This window comes from Moschus berezovskii, chromosome 21, assembly GCF_049115385.1.
Source record: "Moschus berezovskii isolate FMDL1 chromosome 21, NW_MosBer_1.0, whole genome shotgun sequence".
NCBI lineage: Eukaryota > Metazoa > Chordata > Mammalia > Artiodactyla > Moschidae > Moschus > Moschus berezovskii.
Window position 1 is genome coordinate 833,511 of NC_142480.1, and position 22,304 is coordinate 855,814.

A 22,304-nucleotide genomic window follows, 5' to 3' on the forward strand; every position below is an offset into this window, starting at 1 on the left:
GCCGCTGCCGCCGCCGCCGCCGCCGCCGCCGCCGGGAGGGAGCCGGGTCGGGCCCGAGCGCCGCCGCCTGCGAGCCCGAGCGCCGCCGCCCCCGCGCGCCCGCCGCCCCCGCGCGCCCGCCGCCCGCGCCCGCGCGGCGCCGCCTCGACCCCGCCCGCCGCCGCCGCCGCCTCTGCTGCTGCCGCTGCCGCCGGCGCTCGGAGGGCGGGCGGGCGCGCGGGCGCTGGGAGGCCGGGGCCCGGCGCGCAGGGGCGGCGGCGGCGGCGGGCCGGCGGGCGGGGTCGCGGCGGCGATGCGGGCGCGGGGCCGGGGGCGCCTGCCCCGGCGGCTGCTGCTGCTGCTGGCGCTCTGCGTGCAGGTGAGCAGGGGCGCGGACGGGGCGCCCCGCGCCGCCCTCGGGGGCGGCGGCACCGCCCGCGGGCGCCGCGGTTCGGAAGCCCTCGGGGCGGCGCGGCGGGCGGGGGCGGGGCGCGCGGCGGGCGACCCCGGCCCGCGCCTCCCCGCGCTGTCCCTCCGCCTTATTTTTAGGCGGCGCGGCCCATGGGCTATTTCGAGCTGCAGCTGAGCGCGCTGCGGAACGCCAACGGGGAGCTGCTGAGCGGCGCCTGCTGCGACGGCGGCGGCCGGACGACGCGCGCGGGGGGCTGCGGCCACGACGAGTGCGACACGTACGTGCGCGTGTGCCTCAAGGAGTACCAGGCCAAGGTGACGCCCACGGGGCCCTGCAGCTACGGCCACGGCGCCACGCCCGTGCTGGGCGGCAACTCCTTCTACCTGCCGCCGGCGGGCGCCGCTGGGGACCGGGCGCGGGCGCGGGCCCGGGCCGGCGGCGACCAGGACCCCGGGCTCGTCGTCATCCCGTTCCAGTTCGCCTGGCCGGTAGGTGCTGCTCCTCCCGCGCTGCCCTCCCCGGGCGCCCGGCCCCCGGCCCCGCCCTGCCCGCCGCCCCCCGGCCCCCGGCCTCCAGGGCCCCCCGGCCCCCGGGCACCTGCGGCCCCGGCTCCGCGGGCGAGCCGCGCGCGCCCGGGCCCGGCGGGGCGGGGCCGGCAGGGGGCGCCTGCCCCCGGGGTCCGCGCCCGGCCACGTGGGCGCACGGGGGTCGCGGCGCGGCGGGGTGAGCAGGGCCCGCGTGCGGGGCGGCCCGCGGCGTGTGCCTGCGTCGCCCTGCGCGTGTCTGTCTGGGCGCGGAGGCGCGGCCGGGCGCCTCGGGCCGGGGCAGGCCGCGCAGGCATGTGCGCCGCGCGTGCTGGGGCTGGTCCGGGGCAGGCCCCGGCGGAGCCGCCCGGGACAGCGGCCAGCCTGCGCCCGCCCTGCCGTTTCCTGGATGCCCGGGGGGTGGGGGTGGGGGGCTGCTCGGGCGGGGGACCGAGGGACCTCGTGCTCGTGAGTTGGTGGCAGCCTTTGCCCCTGGTCCAGACCCTGGGGGCCAGCCTCGAGGGTCCTTGGTGCTGTGATTCTCAGTTAAGCACCTTCCTGTCTTGCGTTTTGGGTTTTGTTCTATCTGGAGAAGGAGCTTGAGGCCCGCCTGTCAGACAGGAGCCCTGGGCCTGGGAATGCTGGCAGGGATGCGGTCCGTCTCAGTGGGCTGTCCTGGGCCCCGGTGGGTGGGGGCTGCGGCAGGCCAGGCCTCCTGCTGCCCATTGTGGCCCAAAGCCTGGCCTCTCGGGTCTTTGTGCTGCGTGCAGGGAGTTGGGTGGGGGCAGGGAGGAGAGAGGCCCCTGCTAAGTGGGGTCTCAGGGTGCAGGGGCAGGTCCGGGCAGCTCGGGTGTGTCTGTGTGTGGACAGTGCCCAGAGCAGGGTGCCAGGCTGTGACTGAGAGACTGTCCTTCTGACCAAGGACCTCTGGCTGGACCAACCACTGGGAGCCCACAAGAACATGTCCACCTGGTGCCGTGGTTCTAAAAGAGACTGGGGGTTGAAACCAGGCTGAGGTTGGCCTCTTACCCCACCCCCACCCCCCCAGCTCTGAGCCCCGTGCTGGCACCTTCTCAGTATCCTGGGCCAGGAGGCCTTACCTGCTATCCCCTCCCCCTGCTTCCTGACCCCCGGCCACAGCCCTGCCCCCACGTACCTGGGGCCTCTGCGGTCTCCCTGGACCCCCAGGCCGCAGGTGGGGAGTGTGTCCCTGGGGTGGAACAGGCAGGAGGCAGGGGCAGGCTGGGAGGCCCCAGGCGCTGGGATGAGCCCAGCCCCCTCGCCCCCGCAGCGGGCTGCAGGCAGGTCTGAGCAGGGCCCGCAGCCTGTCATCTGCGCTTGGGCTCAGGCCAGCGCAGTTCGAAATCGCTACCTGAGGATGTGTTTTCTGCTCAAGTTGGCAACCGTGGGCGTGGGGGTAGGGAGGCCTTGCAGGAATGTGGCGGGCCGACGCGTGTCCCTCGTGCTTTTGGTCCCACCGGCCGGCCAGCCGTGGAATGGGACGGGGCAGGCCCGAGTCTCCTAGGCAGGGGCCTGTAGACCGGGGATCAGGTGCTGGGCCAGGTCCCCGCCCTCTGCCCAGCCCATGGTAGGGGTGGGACAGCGGGGTAGCTGTGCGTTTGGGGGGCCGCTCCTGTCTGCCCCCTCCCCACGGGTAGCGTGGCCTGGCTGCCGGGCCTGTGGCCCATGCGGTGATGCCAGTGCCATGGTATTTCCGCTCAGCCGGCAGCGGCCCTGTGGCTGCACCTCCTCTGCCCCTTGCAAGTCCAGCTCCATCCCGTGAGCTGGAGCGAGTGTGGAACATGGTGTGCCCACTATGGCCTTGGGGACCCAGGAGGGGGCTGGGCCCTGCCTCAGGGGCTTCATGTGAGAGGGCAGGGCACGGGGGCTGCTGTCCAGGACCCTGGAGCAGGTTGTGTGAGCAGGGCCTTGGAAACGGCTGGGGATCCAGGAGTGCAGGGAGCCGGCCTGTGCCTGGCCCTGGCCTTGGAGAGGGCGGAGCAGGACCTAGTTTGGGCTCTGCGCTCTCTAGCCCTTCCAGCGACTCTCAGCCAGGCCTGACCCCCACCCCCGCTGCCTGCTCATTGCATCCCGCTGCCCCATGCAAGGCTGGGTGACCCTCTGCACCCCGTACTTGGCCGCACAGGCTCCGGACTCCCTATGTTGTCTGTTCTCTGTGGCTTTGAGTTGGACTTGGGCTCAGCTTTCTGGACAGAGGTGTGTCCAGGGTCTTGGGTGAGGGGAGGTGAGGGAATACTGGGTGTGGGGCTTCCCCTCCTCTCCTGATCCCCCCGCGGATGCCCCCACGTGTCCTACTGGTCCCCCAGGAGGTGGATGATACCCGGTTGGCCCTGGCGGCTGGCTCGTAGCCAACAGAGTGGAGGCCATGTTTGATCACGTGTGTGTGTGCCCTCCTTGGGTGTGTCAGTGGCTACTGGGGATTTACACCGGCCCGGGAGGGTCTGGGGGGCCTGGCCAATGGAGGTGCAGTGTGGCCCTGGGGGCCTCCCGCTGACTGAGGGCCTGCTGCCCAGCCGGAGGCCATGCCTGCCTCCTTGGCTCACATTCTGGTTCCAAGACCCCAGGACCTGGCCCCTGGGTCTCAGGCCCCATCCTGGTGTGTGCACTGTGGGTTTGCGGGGTGACTGGTGGCCCGGGCAGGCTGCGGCGGCTCGTGGAAGGCCAGGCCAGAGCCCCTTAGGAGGTGCGCTGCAGTCAGGGATTGGGAGGGGAGTTGGGCCAGTCAAGGACCTGCATGTCCAAGGGTGAGGCCTGGTGGGATGCGAACACTGGCGTGAGCTCCCTCTCACAGTGGCCTGGGCCAGGGTCTACCCTGGGGGCTGCCCTTGACGGTGTGAGACGGTGTGTTCCATGTGCTCCCTGCCCCCTGAGGAGCTGCGGCTGGTGTGGGGAGAAGGTGGCCCCGGCCCCTTCCCCACGCCGTGCCTAGGGCTGCTGCCTCTTTTGTACGGGGTATGGGGTTTCACCTTCCCTTCCCTCCTGTGCCAGGGGCCAGGGTCCTGCTCAGGGGGGGCTCACCTGCCTCGGATGTCAGGGGTCTTGGCCCAGGCATTGGTACTGGGGCTGCAGGGTGGGGCTCTTGAGCCAAGAGGGGCCCCAGATGGGCAGTGCCAGCCAGTGGGCACTCAGACACAGGCTGGGGCTTTGTCCCTGGGCCCCGAGGGCGGAGCTGAGAGTGGCGAGAGGGAGGTCACTGGGGGGGTCCAGGCTTCTGGAGGGGTTTTGGCTTCCGGGGACCCTCCCAGGGGCCGTGTCTGGGTGAGGGCAGCCTGGGCCAGCGAGGGGCTTCTTGGTGGAGACAAACGCTTGTAATCCTCAGGCCTGAGCCAGGGTCTGTGACCCCAGGCCCCGTCACACACCCCGGTGTGACTGGGGTCTGTCTGATCTTCGACTTTGCGGTCCCGTCCAGTGTGTGTGATGTGCTGGCCGGCCGTGGGCTGCTGGCTGCAGTGGACTGGTTGGGCACGCTCAGGCACAGCCTGGCCAGTCCCCGGTGCGGAGCATGGGTGTCCGGGTTCCCGTGGGGAAGGCCTGCGGTCCAGTCCTCCTGCCGTGGTGCCCCCCCGGGCCCAGCAGCTTGCGGGGAGGTGCCCCCCCAATCCCCCACGGTGACAGTGGAGGCAGAGACCTGGGCCTCTACAAAGCTCAGGTTTCAGGAAACGTATCTTCACTGAGAGCTCCTGGCGCCGCGTCCCCGCTCTGCTCCACGGGGGGCCAGGCTCGGATACGGGGTCTGCGGGAGAGGAAGCAGGTGGGGCCCGCGGTCCCGGGCTCTGCAGTCAGTGCTGCCCCCTGGGCCGGGCTGCCTCGGGCCCCGTGTTCGCCCTATGCCATTGGGGCTGCCTTTCCGAGGGTCAGACCGCGGGTCAGGACCTGGCCTTGGGGGTGGGCCAGGAGGAGCCGTGGTTGGGATGGAGTTCTGGCGCAGGCAGGGTGGGGTGGGCTTTCTGTAAGAGGGACGAAGGCCAGCAGGCTGGGGGGCCTCTCAAGGTTGGGCAGGCTGGCAGCCCAGCTGCACTTGGCCAGGGGGCCTCCTGTTCTGTAGGGTCTTGGGTAACAGAGCCCGGCCGGCCTGTGGCCCACGAGGCTCGACCTTGGGAAGGAAGGCTGCTCTTTCCAGAGAGGAGACTGAGTCCTGGAGGCCAGCCGGGAGGAGGCAGAGGCCTGGCGCCCCACCCCCCAGCTCAGGTTCCCCCACCCCCACCCCGGTGCCTCCCTGCCGCCCAGGTGCAGGAGCCCAGCTGGCGGGCGGCGGGGCCCTTGTGGGTGGGCGGGCGGGCGGGTGCACGTCCCCCCAGGGGCAGGTAACCGGAGCCCCGGGTGCTGGCGAAGGTGGCGGTAACCCTACCTGGGTGGCTGGCGTGGGGTTTCCTGGGAGCCGGGAGGAGCTCCCTGCTTCCCGAAGCACAGGTGCCGGGAGGTGGGCTCTGACGCCTTGTGGGCTGGGCACCCTGGGGCTGGGGCGCTCCTCGGCCTGCCTTGCGGGGACTCCAGCCCTGGGCCCTGCCCCGCCACCTCCCACACTCTCCCTCATGGCCCGTTTGGCCAGGATGCCCGCTGAAGCCACAGGAACCCCTGGCCTCAGTCACACCCACCTGGCAGCTACCCACTCTGCTCAGTGCTGGCACCACAGTTGGCACAGGGGCCAGCGGCCCTGCAGTCTGACCCTGAGACCTGTTCCCCGCATCGCTGCTCTTCCAGCCAAAGGCCCTGCCTGTGGTCCCCCTGCCTCAGATGCTTCCTCCCAAGCCCCCTCCACAAAGCCTACCCTGACCCCATTTCCTGCAGCAGCTTCACACCCATCCACTGCCCCAGAGGCAGGCCTGTACCTGGTGCATGCTGGATGGGTGGATGGTGGATGGGTGGATGGTGGATGGGTGGATGAGTGAAGTGAGTGCTTGCTGGGGAGGAGCTGGGTACTCCAGCTGCACCCGGGAGTGGACTGACCAGGGAAGGCTGGCCTGAGGGGTCATTCCAGGCAGAGGGAGGGCGTTGTGTGTGCAAGGGCTCGGTGGCAGGGGTGTGCTGGGTGCCTGTGGGGAGTGCAGGAGCCATGGACAGCCCCAGGAAGGCTCTGAGTAGTGGGGGAGACATGAACAGAGCTCTGAGGGTCCTCAGGGCTCCTGTGGACGGGGGAGCGGAGGCCCTGGTGGCTGCTGGGGACCCTTGAAGGAGGCGAGCAGCCTGGACTGGGCCAACTGGCCTGGCAGCGGGTGCTGACAGCAGGGAGGCAGGGGTTTCAGGGACCCTCGGGGGTGGGATTCAGAGCCTGGGGTCGGCTCCATGGGGATGGGGTTTAGAAGGGTTGGATGATGGCGTTCTCTTTCCTGCCCATCTTCTCTGGTGGGGGTGAGGTGCTGGGGTCACCCGGGGGTGCTGGGAGGCAGCTGCTGGGGTGGGCGGCTCTGGGCAGGGGCAGCTGCAGAGGTGCAGAGGGCACGTGTGCCTTGGGCCCTGAGGCTGGTCACTGGGGGGGCAGGAAGCGAGCACAACCGGCAGCGTGGGCCGGGGTGAGAGGAGGGTCCCCGAGGGGCCGTGCATGGACAGTGGGGCTCTGGGGGGGCTGGGTGTGCCTGGCAGCCCCAGGTAGGACTGGGGGAAGGCAGGGCGGGGGTGGACGGGGTGGGTGCTGGGCTTGGGCGCTGGCAGGAGGCCACAGGGCTGGGGAGACGGGGCACGGAGGGTGCGAAGAGTCCCCCGCGCAGCCCCTTCAGGGAGGAAGCAGGCCATCCTGGGGGCCCCAGGCCAGTGTGGCTCAGGCTGGGGCTGGTGGTCAGGGCGCACACGGCTGGTCCCCTGCAGGGAGGGTGCGGAGCCACGGGGGCTCCTGGACTGGGCGGAGGCAGACCCGGGCAGGGTGGGTGTCGGTAGGGGAGGCGCTGCACGTGCCTGGTGGTCTTCGTGGGGTGGGGGAGGGCAGACGGTGGTCCTGGGCTGCTCAGTGATGTCACCCTGTCACTCACCGTATCCCTTGCCTGGGGCACAGCAAGCACTGCTGAGGCTGCCTCAGGCCGTCCCTGGGCCTCAGTTTCCCCATCTGTGAAGTGGGCCGCTTTTCCTGGACCTTCACTGTGAGCTTCCCTGGTGGCTCAGCTGGTAAAGAGTCCACGTGCAATGTGGGAGACGTGGATTCGATCCCTGGTTTGGGAAGATCTCCTGAAGAAAGGAAAGGCTACTCATTCCAGTATTCTGACCTGGAGACTTCCATGGACTGTCTAGTCCATGGGGTCACAAGGATTCGGACACAACTGAGCTCCCTTTCGCTGTGAGCTCACCATGTCCCGTGGGCAGCTCCAGTGCTTGGGCCACCCAGGTCACCCCTGTGGCCTGGTGACTGGGCATTGACCCTCCCAGCGGGCTCGGAGGACCCTGGGCTCCCACACGACCCCCTCTGGCCCCAGCCCACCCGGGGACCTCAGGCTGAGGCCGCTCGGCTATGCCCACCTTCTGCCTGCTGCCCCGAGCTGGTCGCTGTGTCTCCTCTGTGGCTTGACCTCCATCCTGGCCTGGTCTGGCTGGCCGGCAGGCTGCAGGAGCCAGGAGTCCAGGCCCCTGAGCCTCTGTGACCTGGAAGGGGCAGCATCCCCACTCCGGGGGGTCATCTCAGGGTCTCGGCCGAGATGGAGGAGGGGGCTGGGCCAGCTGGGGTGGGCGGAGGAGCCTGACCCGCCCTCCCCACGTCCACAGCGCTCCTTCACCCTCATTGTGGAGGCCTGGGACTGGGACAACGACACCACCCCGGATGGTGAGTCAGCCCCTGCGGGTCCCCGGGGGGCTGCCTGCAGGGCCTCCCCCCTCACAGGGACCAGGCTTCTGGTCCTCTGCTTGCTGGGGCAGAAGGCGCGCAGCGGGCAGGGAGCCGCCTCTGCCCTGTGGGTCTCTGTGCGGCCCCCTCTCGCCCTGGCTGCCAGGACGCTCTGCTGCACTCAGGACTTGCTCGTGCTGCCCTCGCTTCACCTGTGTTCTGACGAGGGGCCTGCGTCCTCCCCGAGGGCTCGCCCCTGGGCCGTCCCTGGCGCTCCCGTTACCTCCTGCTGATACCCAGGCCCAGGGCTGGTGTTCTGGGGGCCGGCCGTGGCTCAGTGGGGTGGGTCAGCGCCAAGAGCTCTCTCTGGCTGTGGGGGCCCCTCTCTGCCCTGGTGAAGGGTTCAGTGGGCCTCCCTGGAGGCTTAGCTGCTGGCTGGCCTGCCTTGCACGGAGTCCGCAGGGCCTGTGGTGGTGGGCAGAGGTTTCCTGTGGACAGGTAGGGAGCAGCCAGTGCCAACAGCCCAGGGCCCATGGGCAGGGGGAGGGGAAGCCAGGAGGTCAGCGGGCCAGGGTCAGCTCGTGGAGGCTGCGTGGCCCCTGTGAGGACACCGGCTTCTTCTCTGAGGCGGGTTGTTCAGCCTGCCGTGTGGAGGGTGGGTTGCAGGGCTAGGATGGAGACAGGTGGGGAGCTGTGCGTAGCAGTTGGGGGTGCTGGGACCAGGGGCAGCCTGCGGGGTTCTGCTCACTCCAAAGGTTGAGGCCCGGGGCCCATTGACTGGGTGGCCACGGGGCGGAGAAGCCGTTATGGGACGGGCCGGAGCACAGTTAGGACACGCTGCGTGTGGGCAGTGTCAGGTAGGCAGCTGGATACTGGGTTAGACCAACCTGGGTCCCAGCGGTGGAGATGCCGTGGGAACGCAGGGGGGTGGGCGGGGAGCAGCAGTCAGTGGAGCCGGGTGGGCGCGGGCCCAGGCTGCCTGGGCAGCAGGTTCCCCAGAGCGAGGCCCTTGGGAGGGGCTTGGCTGTTCTGCGGCTGCGGGGTGAGGGTCCTAAGCCTTTTATTGCACCGTCTCCTAAACTGGTACATGTGTGTAGGGAGACCCCGTGACCGTGGTTGCCAGCTCCAGCCACGTGGCAGCTTGGCTTGAAGGGAGGCCCAGCCCTTGGGTTGCCGGGTCAGTGGTCTCGGGCCCAGGGAGGCTTGTCTAGAGGCAGGGGAGCAGTGAGTGCTGTGGTTCCTGCCAGGAGCAGGGGCGGGGCGGGGCCGCGAGGGGCAGGACAGGCTGGCTTCGGGGCGCAGGCGGGAGGTCCCCCCCCCCCCCCCCCGCCGGGTCCTGGGCTTCCTGTAGTGCCGGCCGAGGCCCTGCTGTCCCAGCTCTGGCCTGAGGCCGCGGGGCCAGCTGGCTCCTCGGGCCGTGTGCCTCTGGGGGGTGGCGGCTGTGCCAGCTGACTGCCGCTCCCCCTCCAAGAGGAGCTGCTGATCGATCGGGTATCACACGCGGGCATGATCAACCCCGAGGACCGCTGGAAGAGCCTGCACTTCAGCGGCCACGTGGCACACCTGGAGCTGAAGATCCGCGTGCGCTGTGACGAGAACTACTACAGCGCCACCTGCAACAAGTTCTGCCGGCCCCGCAATGACTTCTTTGGCCACTACACCTGTGACCAGTATGGCAACAAGGCCTGCATGGACGGCTGGATGGGCAGGGAGTGCAAGCAGGGTGAGCAGCGGGGCCGCGGGGGCGCCGGGGGCGTCCTGGAGGGCGCGGTGCCCCGCGGAGGGTGCGGGCCACACGGGGGCGCCCTGGAGGGTGCGCGGTGCCCCGCGGAGGGTGCGGGCCACACGGGGCCCAGGAGGGTGCGCGGTGCCCCGCGGAGGGTGGGGGCCACACGGGGGCGCCCTGGAGGGTGCGCGGTGCCCCGCGGAGGCTGCGGGGCCACACGGGGGCGCCCTGGAGGGTGCGCGGTGCCCCGCGGAGGGTGGGGTCCACACGGGGGGCCAGGAGGGTGCGCGGTGCCCCGCGGAGGGTGGGGTCCACACGGGGGGCCAGGAGGGTGCGCGGTGCCCCGCGGAGGGTGGGGGCCACACGGGGGCCCAGGAGGGTGCGCGGTGCCCCGCGGAGGGTGGGGGCCACACAGGGGCCCAGGAGGGTGCGCGGTGCCGCGTGGAGGGTGGGGGCCACACGGGGGGCCAGGAGGGTGCGCGGTGCCGCGCGGAGGGTGGGGGCCACACGGGGGGCCCAGGAGGGCCACGTGTGGGTGTTGTGGGTGCGGGGCGGCTGCCCCCTGGCCTGGGTCACAGCCGCGGGGTGGTGTGTGGCCGCTGCAGGGGTGTCTTTGCTCTCTCTGTTTGCAGCCATTTGTAAACAAGGATGCAACCTGCTCCACGGGGGATGCTCCGTGCCTGGGGAGTGCAGGTGAGTGCCTGGCACCAGCTCCTCTGCCTCCTGAGTGTGCACACACTCGCTCCCGCGCAGGGTTGGCTGCACACAGCCGTCGTGAGTGGGACGGGCCCTGCTCCTGTGTGGCTCACCGTTGGTGCAAGCCGCATGTGCCCTTAGAGCCCGAGTGTGCCCCGGGGCACAGGCCAGTGTTGGTGGGCAGGGCCGCTTCACATACTGAACCTTGGGTGGGCTGGTCTGGGCTGAGAGCCGTCCCAGGACAGGCAGTGCAGGGCGGTGCTCACGGGTGGGGGCCTGGGGGGAGCCTCAGGAAGAGAAGAGGGCTGCTGTGAGCTTTGGAGCTGAGTGCAGTGGGGTGCAAAGACCGGAGCAGCTGCTGCATGGGGGAGTCAGGAGGCCCCACAGGGCTGGGCCAGGAGGCAGAAGCTGCTCTCCGGTGCGGGTGGGGGTGTGGGGGCCGCCTTCGCAGGCATCCTGGGGTAGGAGAGTGGGACTCGAAGGCCCCGAGCCTTCGGTACCCTGAGCCACTGACACGGGGCGGCCCCAGGCACAGTGGGCGGGAGAGAGTGGCTGCTGACGTGGGAGTGCTGCCCACCCTGCCTGGGTTTGTGGGGGAAGGCCTGGCCCGAGACGCACATGGGCCCTGTGCGTACAGGCAGGGCGGGCGGGTCACGGGGAGCCGGTTGGGGCTCCTGCTTCTGCAGGTGGACAACAAGGAACTGGCAGGGGCAGGGGGTCCTGGACAGGTTGGCAGGGGTTCAGAGGGAACCAGGGAGCCAGGGGTCCGGGCAGCGGACCTTGGTTGAGGGGGCAGTGGAATCGCCGCTGGCTTGGGCGGGATCAGGGGGTGGGAGGTGAGGAGCGGGGGCCAGAAGGGGTGGGGGCAACTGGAGGGTGGGGACGGCCGGCAGCGGGGCTCTCTACAGAGTGGGAGCCAGGTGGGTGCTGGGTGCTCGCCGATGGCCTGGGAGCTGGGCCCCGGGGACCAGGCGATGCCCTCGGGGGTGAAGCCCTTCGGGGGGGCTGCCAGTTGACAGAGGAGCAGGGTGTGTGTGAAGCCTCCTTTGCACTTTGGGTCTGACTGGTCAGGATCCCCTTTGGGGGACAGGGTACGTTTTCCAATAAGGGCGCTGGGCAGGGAAGTTCTGTAACTGCCCCGCTGACTCTGGCCGGGAGGGCAGTGTTTGGGAGCCAGGATGGGGGCACCCTCTGCTCGTCCTACGGTGGCTGTGGCCTGGGAAGGGGTAAGTGGAGCGAATCCTCCAGTCCCGGGTAGGGAAGCAGGCAGGTTGCCCCAGGACCCGGCATGGGGAGGGGGGTGTGTCTAGGGCTTCACCCGCCCGGCCACTCCGTCTGCCAGGTTTGAGCTGAGTTGAGTGGTGGTCTCAGAGCAGTGGGGCTGAGAGGTGCCTGGGGGCCTGGCCCACTGCGGGCTCCCGTCTTGAGGGGCAGGCACCCCAGGAGCACCCTCCATGTGGGAGACAGGGTGCAGGGCTGCTCTCTGCCTGGGGCAGGCCTCTCCTGCAGCCCTGCCCTCTGACCTGGGTGTGAGCGCCAGGGTCTGACAGACTTATCCCTGCCGGGTTGTGAGCGTGGCAGGGCTGGGGCCCGGCCTGACCCTAGGCACTGAGCTCTTGGGGCCGAGCCGTTGGCCCCGGGTGGCCAGTGACTAGGGCTGGGGGGGCGCGGTAGGGGGAAGGCTGGTGCTCCACTGCCTGCGGGAAGGCGGTGGGGGACACAGGGCTCCCCAGACAGGGCCCTAGGTGAGTCCCACTCGCCTCCTTCTGGCCCCGTGGGTGAGGCCCAGCTGCTGCTGGTGGCCCTGGGCTCAGGTTTCAGGACAACCCCCACCGGATGCTGCGGAGATGGCCGTGCCTTCCTGCCGCCTCCTCCCCGAGCTGCTGGAGCTGCAGGCCAGGAAAGCTGGGGCCGTGGGGGCCTGGAGAGGTGGCCCCACCCAGGGCTGAGAGCACGCCCGGGGGACCCCTCTCACCTGGAGGGGGGCCCGGGTGGGTGTGTGGGGCCCAGGCCGGTGCCCCCCGCCCTGTGCGTGCGTCCAGCCGGCTGAGTCCCTCTCGGCAGCCTTGGTTCCCTGTCCTGCACAACCAGTGTCCCTTCTGGGTGCCGGGGGGTCGGGGGCAGCCCAGGAAGGGCTGTGCCTCTTCCCTTTTACAAAAATAAACCCACATGACGGGTGATGGTGTGGACGTCACCCCATCCCACAGGACCCTTGAGTGCTGGGAGGGTCCCCTGGGGGTCCAGTCCGGGTGGGCCCCGGGGCGTTGAGCACAGGGCGCTGGCCTCTCTCTCTCCCTGGGGCTCTGGGCTCTTGGAGGGGCGGTGCTGATGGCCACAGCGTCCCTCTGTGCCTCCTCCTGAAGGACTTCCCGGAGAGGATGCTGGCCCACAGCACGGGCAGGGCTGGCTCCCGGGGTCACAGCCTGAGAGCCCAGAGGTCTCTCAAGGCCAGGGAGCGGGTGATTCCTCCTGGGTCAGGAAGTGCCCTGGATCTGGCCTCTCACGGGGCTGGCCTGGGACAGCCCACGGGCCTTAGAGTCCCCGTCTGTGAGACACGCCCCTGCTGGGGCCTCGTGGGGAGAGAGTGACTGCCTCTGAGTCACAGGCAAGGTCTGTGCCCAGGGTTCCCAGTGGCAAGAGGCCTGTGCCCGCTATCCTGCCGGCCCTGGCAGCACCTGGCCCTCTCATTCCCGGGGTCCCAGCAGAGCCTTCCTTGCCTGGCGCCTTCTCTGGGGGCCCCGCTCCGCTGTGTCCCAAAATAGCTCCATGAGGAGTGACTGGACAGCTGCAGTTGACCGTGCGTGGCCAGCGGCCGGGACTGCCCGTGACGTGCGGGTGGGGCCGCTCCAGTTCAAAGGCTGTGGCCGCTGGCCCCGGGGGCCCATGTGATGCTGCGTCATGTCCCCACGCCACCCTGGGCGTGGCCCCCGCTCGCGGGGTCTGCAGTCACACGCGGGGCCTCCTGGCCCTCTGCCTTCCCCAGGTGCAGCTACGGCTGGCAGGGCAGGTTCTGTGACGAGTGCGTCCCGTACCCGGGTTGTGTGCATGGCAGCTGCGTGGAGCCCTGGCAGTGCACCTGTGAGACCAACTGGGGCGGCCTGCTGTGCAACAAAGGTGCGCCGGGGGCTGGGGCTAGGGGCCGGGGGCCGGGGCCGGCGGGCTGCCGCAGGAGGGTGGGCGTGAGGGCTGAGGCCTGTCCCCTGAGCACCCCGTCTGCCCCCAGACCTGAACTACTGCGGCAGCCACCACCCCTGCACCAACGGGGGCACGTGCATCAATGCGGAGCCTGACCAGTACCGCTGCGCCTGCCCTGACGGCTACTCGGGCAGGAACTGTGAGCGGGGTATGTCAGGGCGGCCACAGCTGGGCCCACTCCTCCGGCCTGAGCGCGATGGGGGCCGGCGCGGGGGAGCCCTTGTGGAAGGAGGGGGCCTGGCTGCCACACCCACCCCTGTGGTTCCCCATGCAGCCGAGCACGCCTGCGCCTCCAACCCGTGTGCCAATGGGGGCTCCTGCCACGAGGTGCCCTCGGGCTTCGAGTGCCACTGCCCTTCGGGCTGGAGCGGGCCCACCTGTGCACTGGGTGAGCGCCCGCCCCAGGCTGTCTGGGGGGCCCAGCCTGCATCCGGGGCTCAGGAGGGCGGGGCGGGTGGGGCGGCCCATCCCCGTGGGGCTGGGTTGCAGAGGAGAGAGGGGAAGACCGGGTGCACATGCTCCTTCCCGGGGGCCGGCTGCCCCCTCCTGCCCCCGCGATCACCCCTGCTCTTCCCCCTGATTGTCTGCAGACATCGACGAGTGTGCCTCCAACCCGTGTGCGGCGGGGGGCACGTGCGTGGACCAGGTGGATGGCTTTGAGTGCGTGTGTCCGGAGCAGTGGGTGGGGGCCACCTGCCAGCTGGGTAAGGGGACCCGCGGGCCGGGGCGCGTGTGCATGGCTGTGTGCTGTGCTTGTGGCGGCTGCTGCGTGTGCTGCCGGGGCTGCGGGCCCATCGCCCCCCTTGTCTCGTTCACAGACGCCAATGAGTGTGAAGGGAAGCCGTGCCTTAATGCTTTTTCTTGCAAAAACCTGATTGGTGGCTATTACTGTGATTGCCTCCCGGGCTGGAAGGGCGCCAACTGCCACATCAGTCAGTATGGGTGGGCGGGCCATAGGGGGCAGGGCTGGGGGGCAGGGAGGCCCTGCTGTGACCTGCGCCTCTGCCCGCAGACATCAACGACTGTCGGGGCCAGTGCCAGCACGGCGGTACCTGCAAGGTAAGGGCCTGCACACTCAGCGGGCGGGCAGGCGTTGGGCTGCAGGTGCCTGAGGGTGGCTATGGGGGGTTCACCCCCTGCCCTGCCCCCCCACCCCAGGACCTGGTGAATGGCTACCAGTGCGTGTGTCCACGGGGCTTCGGGGGCCGGCATTGCGAGCATCAGCTGGACGAGTGTGCCAGCGACCCCTGCCACGGTGGCGTCTGTGAGGACCTGGTCGACGGTTTCCGCTGCCACTGCCCCCAGGGCTTCTCAGGGCCACTCTGCGAGGTGAGGCCCGCATGTGCTGTCTGCCCCTCGGTCCCAGCGGCTACCACAGGTGGCCCATCGAGTGACAAGGAGGGGCCACGCTGGGGGTTGGCCCTGCAGCGTGTCCCAGGCTTAATACTAGACTGATACCCCAGCCCCAGAGTCCTGGCTGCCTGACTGGGCAGGGCCGGGGGAGAGGCGTAGGGTCCCGGCTTGTCAGGACCAGCCCCTCCTGGTGGGGTGGCCGGGAGGCCTGGCAGGTCCGCTGGCTACCCTGTGCCTTGGCTAATTCTCACTGCGGATGCAGGGCAGGTGGCCTTGATGGGGTGGAGTCTGCGGGCCCCTGAAAGAGGGGCCTTGGGGTGGGCTGGGGGTGCTGACGAGGAGAGGCTCATGCTTCCACCCCCGCTGACCTGCTTTGTCTTTACCCGGGAGAGGAGTGAGCTGCGGGGTGTGAGCGCCAGGTCCTGTTTTGTGCCCTGGAGCCTGGGGTAGTTCAGAAGGACCCACAGCTGGGGCTCAAGGCGTCGCTGGAGACTGCAGGGGTGGCCGGGAGCCGGCCTTCCTGCCAGTGGGAGGGGCGAAGGCCGGATGCCGCCCCAGGAGGCCGCGGAAGAGGGCTGCCCCGGGGCGGGGCGGGGGCGGGGCCTGGCCCGCCCAGGTGTTTCCGTCCAGCCAGGGGTCCGGACAGGCTGAGCTGGGCAGTCCTCCAGGCTCCGGCTGCAGAGGCCTGGCTGTCTGGTCTGAGTGGGGCCTGGGTCTCGGGACTGGTCGGAGGGACATGAGCCCTGGCCCATCGTCTGGTGCCAGCAGCACCCTCATGGCTGCCCCCACCCCACAGGTGGATATCGACTTCTGTGAGCCAAGCCCCTGCCAGAACGGGGCCCGGTGCTACAACCTGGAGGGGGACTACTACTGTGCCTGCCCCGACGACATGGGCGGCAAGAATTGCTCCGAGCCCCGGGCACCCTGTCCTGGTGGGGCCTGCAGGGGTGGGTGCGGTGGGCGGGGCCTGGATGGGTGGGTGCGGTGGGCGGGGCCTGGAAGGGTGGGTGTGGAGGGCGGGGCCTGCAGAGACTAGTGTGGTGGGTGGGGCCTCGGGTGGTGGGCGGTGGGCGGGGCCTGCGAGGGTTGGTGCAGCAGGGGCGGGGCCTAAGTGGGTGGATGCAGAGTGGGCTGGGTCCGAAGGAGTTGGGTTGTGGCGAGAGGTGGGGCAAGGGGTGGCCGTGTCCTTGAGAGGCAGGGCTGACCCCCTTTGTCTCTGTGGCAGTGGTCGATGGCTGCGGGTTCGAGGTAGGGACCAGGGTGGCCGGCGCGGGCCCCTCTGGCGTGTGCGGGCCCCACGGACACTGCATCAGCCAGCCCGGGGGCAACTTCTCCTGTGTCTGCGACAGTGGCTTCACGGGTACCTACTGCCACGAGAGTAAGTGGCTGTGGGCCAGGGCTGGGAGGGGGCCGGCCGCCCGGGGCCCTAGCTCACGCTTGCCTCCCGCAGACATCGACGACTGCCTTGGCCAGCCATGCCGCAACGGGGGCACCTGCATCGACCAGGTGGACGCCTTCCGCTGCTTCTGCCCCAGCGGCTGGGAGGGCGAGCTCTGTGACACCAGTGAGTGGGCCGTGCTGCCCCGCCCTCGGCCGTAGGGCCTGTGCCTCCTGGAGCTGAGCGCGCCACACCATGTGCCGTGCCCTCCTGGCTCCACGTGTTGAGCCGCTGGCTGGGACGCGGCATGCGGGGAGGGCAGAGGGATACGCACGCTCCCTCTCTGCCCCCTCCCCGCTCTCTCTCTCCCTGGCCCTCCCTGAACGCCGGGGACCCCCCAGCTGACCGGCGTCCTCGCCCCCAGATCCCAACGACTGCCTCCCCGATCCCTGCCACAGCCGCGGTCGCTGCTTCGACCTGGTCAACGACTTCTACTGTGTGTGCGACGACGGCTGGAAGGGCAAGACCTGCCACTCGCGTGAGTGCCCGCAATGCCCTGCCACCCTGGGGGCTGCACTAGGGACTGTACTGCCTGCCGGGGCGCCACCCACTTCTCCGGGCACCCCCTGAGTGGCTCTGTGCCCACAGGTGAGTTCCAGTGTGACGCCTACACCTGCAGCAATGGCGGCACGTGCTACGACAGCGGGGACACCTTCCGCTGCGCCTGCGCCCCCGGCTGGAAGGGCAGCACCTGCACTGTCGGTGAGGAGGCCCAGGCTGCCTGGACCGAGGCCTGGGCTGGGGCCCCGGGCCTGCCCTCAGTGTCTGGGCCGGGGCGTGGGGACCCCGGGTCTGCCCCACTGTCCGGGCTGAGGTGTGGGGTGGGGACCCCGGGTCTGCCCCACTGTCTGGACCGGAGGTCTGGGGTGGGGACCCTGGGTCTACCTGGCTCAGGTGAGAGCGCTTCCTTCTCTTCCTGCTTCCCCTCTCTGATCCCTTTGCAGCCAAGAACAGCAGCTGCCTGCCCAACCCCTGCGTGAATGGGGGTACCTGTGTGGGCAGTGGTGACTCCTTCTCTTGTATCTGCCGGGACGGCTGGGAGGGCCGCACCTGCACCCACAGTGAGCTCGGGGGGTGCCCACCCTGTTCCCTGCTTCCTGGTCCTGCCCCCCGACGCTGCCCCATCGACCCACTCCTTGGCCGCGGAAGCCCAGTTGAACCCCTCTGACTCCCCCAAGCTTCCTCCTGCTGGGGCTGGCCCTTGCTTGTCTCCTGCCAGCCACTGTCCTGCTTGCACAGCCCCCCTCCGCGCAGGCCTCCAGGACGGGCTGTCCTCCCAGAGCAGCGCTGGTCCCACAGCCTCCAGCCTGGGCGCGGCAGACTGGTGTAGACAGCACGGTGTCCGCCTGCTCTCCCTGCGTACCTGGGGCGCCCCCGACCCAGCACGGACGGGTGCCTGGGCGGGGAGTGCCAGGCTCACCGTCCTCTCTCTCCTCAAACGCAGATACCAATGACTGCAACCCCCTGCCCTGGTGAGTGGTGGTGGTGGGCTGGCCTGACCCGGGCCCCCCTGACCCCCGGTGGTGGGCTGGCTGAGGGGCTGGCCTGACCCGGGCCCCCCTGACCCCCGGTGGTGGGCTGGCTGAGGGGCTGGCCTGACCCGGGCCCCCTGACCCCCGGTGGTGGGCTGGCTGAGGGGCTGGCCTGACCCGGGCCCCCCTGACCCCCGGTGGTGGGCTGGCTGAGGGGCTAGCCTGCTCCAGGCCCCCTGACCCCCGGTGGTGGGCTGGCTGAGGGGCTAGCCTGACCCGGGCCCCCTGACCCCCGGTGGTGGGCTGGCTGAGGGGCTGGCCTGACCCGGGCCCCCCGACCCCCGGTGGTGGGCTGGCTGAGGGGCTAGCCTGCTCCGGGCCCCCTGACCCTCGCCCTCTTCCCTGCAGCTACAACGGTGGCGTCTGCGTGGACGGCGTCAACTGGTTCCGCTGCGAGTGTGCGCCTGGCTTTGCGGGTCCCGACTGCCGCATCAGTGAGGGGCTGGGGGCCCCACCCCGGGTGGGCAGGGCTGCAGGGTCCCCACTCTGGCAGCTGTTGGGCTCGTTCGTGTCCGTGGACCTCGGGGCACAGTGTGGTCACAGCCTCTTCCCGCCTCAATCTGAGCCTCGGTTCTACTGTCTGTTTCCCGCCAGCAGTAGCTGGGGGGCACCCCGCCAGGGCAGACCCAGGTTGGGTTGGCCGTTGGCTCCCAGAGGCAGATGGTGACAGTGACGGCGGTCTCAGGCGCAGCTCAGAGGCCCGATGGGGCCCAGGCTGGCCGGGGCTGCTCTTCCCGCTCAGGCCCTGCTGCCCGAGCCTCCGCCTCGCTGACGCCGCGCCTGGCCCCTGTCCCGCAGACATCGACGAGTGCCAGTCCTCACCCTGTGCCTATGGGGCCACGTGTGTGGACGAAATCAACGGCTACCGCTGCAGCTGCCCGCCCGGCCGATCCGGCCTGCGGTGTCAGGACGGTAGGTGGGGGACGCCGCCAGCGAGGCCACGCCCGGGCTGGGGAGTCCGGGGGAGCCTGGCCTCCACGGTGCCCCCACCTCTCCCGCTTGCAGTGATCGTGTTCGGGAGGTCCTGCTGGTCGCAGGGCGTGCCCTTCCCTCACGGGAGCTCCTGGGTGGAGGACTGCAACAGCTGCCGCTGCCTGGATGGCCACCGGGACTGCAGCAAGGTGTGGGGTCTGTCTGCCCACCCTGCGTGCCCCTACCGCCCTGCCGGGTCTGATGCCTCCACGCCCCAGGCCTGCGGTCCCTGTCATTCACCCCCGACCTTGTTGCTCAGCCTGGGATGGTGTAGGGGGAGGGGGACGGGTGAGCCTGGCCCCAGAGGACGTGAGCTGTCTGCTCCGCTAGGGCCTTTCACCGTGGGGGCCCTGGGGGCGGGTGTTCTCTCCCCGTGGACTCGTGACCAGCGGCATGTTTCTCCCCGCGTGGGGCCGTGTGCCCCCAGGTGTGGTGTGGCCAGAGGCCCTGCCTGCTGGCTGGCCGGCCGGATGCCCTGAGCACCCAGTGCCCGCTGGGGCAGCGATGCCTGGAGAAGGCCCCGGGCCAGTGCCTGCAGCCACCCTGTGCGGCCTGGGGGGTGTGTGGTGCAGAGGAGCCCGTGCTGCCCAGTACCCCGTGCCAGCCGCGCTCCAGCCACCTGGACAACAACTGTGCCCGCCTCACCCTGCGCTTCAACCGCGATCAGGTGCCCCAGGTGAGTGGCCCACCCACTGGACACCGCCAGGGGGAGGGAGCAGGGCCCTGATCGCTGGCCTCCTTCCTGTGGCTACTCAGATGGCTCGAGACCCCTGCTGGCCGCCCAGCCCCGTGGGGTCAGGGAGGCTGGGGGCCTGCGTGTAGTTGGATGAGATGGAGCGTTGGGCTCGGGGATGGCCGGGAGGGGCTTGCCCGGGCCGAGATGCCCGCTCGTCCAGTCGTTCCCAGGGCCTGGGCTGCAGGCAGCCTTCCTGGGAGGCTGGGGCCAGCCCGCGGCTCTCTGGGCATTCTCACCCTGCCCTCATCTCTGCCCATAAGGCCTTCTGGTCTCTGTACCGGCCCTGCCCACGGAGGCCGTCTGGGTTCTGGGTGGGGCTGAGGACCGCCGTGGGAAGCCAGGGTCCCTGGTCCCCCAGACAGGCCATCGGGGCGTCCCACCGCACATTGAGGGGTGGATATCCTCGGGGCCGCGGTAACTGCCCCCTGCTCACGTGCCGCCGTCTGTCAGGGCACCACCGTGGGCGCCATCTGCTCCGGGATCCGTGCTTTGCCGGCCACGAGGGCTGCAGCCCGGGACCGCCTGCTCGTGCTGCTCTGCGACCGGCCGCCCTCAGAGGCCAGCGCGGTAGAGGTGGCCTTGGTGAGTGTGGCCGGTGGGCGGCTACCTTTATTCCGCCCCACCTTCCCCAGGTCCCACTGTGAACGTGCTCCTCTGGGGTGTGAGTCGGCACCTCAGGGGTTGGGCGAGGCTGTGGCTCGGGACGCGTGGGGAGGGAAGGGGGATGGGCAGAGTGGTTTCCCTGGGTGCTGGAGTTGGCCTGGCAGGGGCTGCCTGGTGGAGGTGAGTTGGGCCAGCATCAGGGCAGCTGAGGGTTTGTGGCCCCCTCAGTGCTCTGGGCGTGGCCGACTGGGGCTGGGACCCCCCGAAGGGCCAAGGTGCAGCGGGGTCTGTGGGAGTGCAGACCAGCCCATGGCCACATCCCCATGGCCTGCCCAGCGTAGGGCACCCCTAGCCTTTGCCAGAGTCCTCCTCCAGTGAGTCTCCTCCAGGCCCCCCAGGCCCCAGCTGAGTTCGCAGGCAGCTCCTCAGCACTGTTCTCTGCCGCAGTCCTTTAGCCCAGCCCGAGACCTGCCAGACAGCAGCCTGATCCAGAGTGCAGCGCACGCCATTGTGGCTGCCATCACACAGCGGGGGAATAGCTCGCTGCTGCTGGCTGTCACCGAGGTCAAGGTGGAGACGGCCGTCATGGGCAGGTCCTCCACAGGTGAGTGAGACGGCCACAGGTGAGTGAGACGGGCGTGCTGCGCGGGTCCAGGGCCAGCGGGTGGGGTTCCTTTGGGCTCGGAGGGGCAGGGCTATGGCCTCTGCCCACCCTGCCCCATGGCCGTCCACCCCAGGGGATGCGGCAGCTCCTCTGCACCTGCCAGCGAAGTTTTCCCAGCCCACCCCACCTCCCAGCCCCGATCCTGGGGCCCTGCCCATCCCAACGAGCCGAGGGACCAGGCATCTGGCCCCCTGACGGTGCCCCCGCCCCAGGTCTGCTGGTGACGGTGCTGTGCGGCGTGTTCAGCATGCTGTGTCTGGCGTGTGTGGTCATCTGCGTGTGGTGGACCCGCAAGCGCAGGAAAGAGCGGGAGAGGAGCCGGCTGCCACGGGAGGAGGGCCCCAACAACCAGTGGGCCCCGCTCAACCCCATCCGCAACCCCATCGAGCGGCCAGGCGGCCCTGGTGGCCCCAAGGACATGCTGTTCCCCTGCAAGAACTTCACGCCGCCCCCGCGTAGGGTGGGCGAGGCGCTGCCCGGGCCGGCGGGCGGCGGGGAGGACGAGGAGGACGAGGAGCCGGGCCGTGGGGACGACGAGTCCCCCGAGGCCGAGAAGTTCCTCGCGCACAAGTTCACCAAAGACCCTGGCTGTTCGCCCGGGCGGCCAGCCCGCTGGGCCTCAGGCCCCAAGGTGGACAACCGCGTGGTTGGTGGCATCGGCACTGCCCACCACACCAGCCGGGAGTAGGACGGCGGCCGCCCACCGGGCCAGGGCTCGGGACCCCTCGCTGGGTGCCAGGCCACCCGCTGGGCCACAGGAGGCCGAGGCCGTGTGCATAGTTTATTTTGTGTAAAAAAGAAAAAACACCAAAAGCAAAAAAACAAATGTTTATTTTCTACATTTCTTTAGCCTTGTATAAATTATTCGATAACTGTCAGGCGGAAAACAGTGGCGTGTTCTTGGAGAGTTGCTATTTTTGTAACGTTCCCGCGGGCCGCGTGTGCGTGCAGCAGGAGACAGCGAGGGGTGCGTCCTCCCCAGGTCCGTGGACGTTTGTCCCGGAGGCGGTGCGCTGTTTACAGAATCTTCCTTTATCCCTCATCTGGGTTCGCCGTGGCTCCAGGCCAAAGAGCCGGTGGGACCCACGGCTTCTGGCGTGGCCCGCGGCTGTCGGGGGCGCCTGTGGTGGCAGTGGGGCTGGAGGTCGCCAGTGGGGCCTGTGGCAGTCGGCACAGCCCAAGACAGCGGGCAACCCGCCCCTCCGGCCTGCCGTCCTCGCCTGCGCTGCCCGCAACGCTCGCTCCAGAGGTCTCGCAACTGTGCTTTCAGAAGTGCCCTTCCTGACTGCTCCGTCCCCCGGGGCGGCGGCAGTACTGACGCTTGTGACAAGTGCCTTCTCACAGCCTCTCCCTCGCGACTGTCAACGTCTGCCGCGGGCACCTGGCTGCTGCCCACCTGCCGGCCCTGGCTGCCCCTCCTCGTGAAAGTGCATTTCTGTACATATGTACATATTAAATGAATCACTCTGTATATTTGATTTAATAACTTAAACGTTTTGGCCTCCCTTGTTCTTCAGGTGCTGTTCCTGTGTTACGCAGAGTTATGGGGGCTGGGAACCGGGGGGCGGGCCACGCGGGGGACCCATGCCCCTGGGGTCCCCCACGTCTGTGAACACGTGGGTGTCCATGCGGCTGACAGATGCCTTCTTGGAAATGGGGCGAGGGAGGCGCTTTGCCTCTGATCTGAGCTGAGAACACATGGAAGGAG

The 22,304-nt window shown here is 69.7% G+C and overlaps 1 protein-coding gene across 3 annotated transcripts; it reads left to right on the forward strand.

Moving 5' to 3' along the window:
- Window positions 1-207: 207 nt before the first annotated feature.
- Window positions 208-22,096, forward strand: JAG2 (jagged canonical Notch ligand 2). Of its 3 annotated transcripts, none has more exons than XM_055418667.2 (26): window positions 222-358; window positions 529-879; window positions 7,624-7,681; window positions 9,153-9,404; window positions 10,040-10,100; window positions 13,087-13,217; window positions 13,327-13,446; window positions 13,573-13,686; window positions 13,889-14,002; window positions 14,117-14,230; window positions 14,311-14,357; window positions 14,457-14,627; window positions 15,448-15,598; window positions 15,877-16,029; window positions 16,102-16,215; window positions 16,454-16,567; window positions 16,678-16,791; window positions 17,034-17,150; window positions 17,534-17,561; window positions 17,970-18,055; window positions 18,420-18,533; window positions 18,627-18,742; window positions 19,021-19,269; window positions 19,780-19,911; window positions 20,380-20,536; window positions 20,809-22,096. In XM_055418667.2, exons 1-26 carry the CDS (start codon window positions 293-295, stop codon window positions 21,282-21,284), a joined length of 3,720 nt encoding a protein of 1,239 aa, XP_055274642.1. In that variant the 5' UTR covers window positions 222-292; the 3' UTR covers window positions 21,285-22,096. The 3 variants fall into 3 exon arrangements, with proteins under 3 accessions (XP_055274645.1, XP_055274642.1, XP_055274643.1); XM_055418668.2 differs by having other exon boundaries at window positions 15,448-15,583; XM_055418670.2 differs by lacking the exon at window positions 14,117-14,230 and having other exon boundaries at window positions 208-358.
- Window positions 22,097-22,304: the final 208 nt, after the last annotated feature.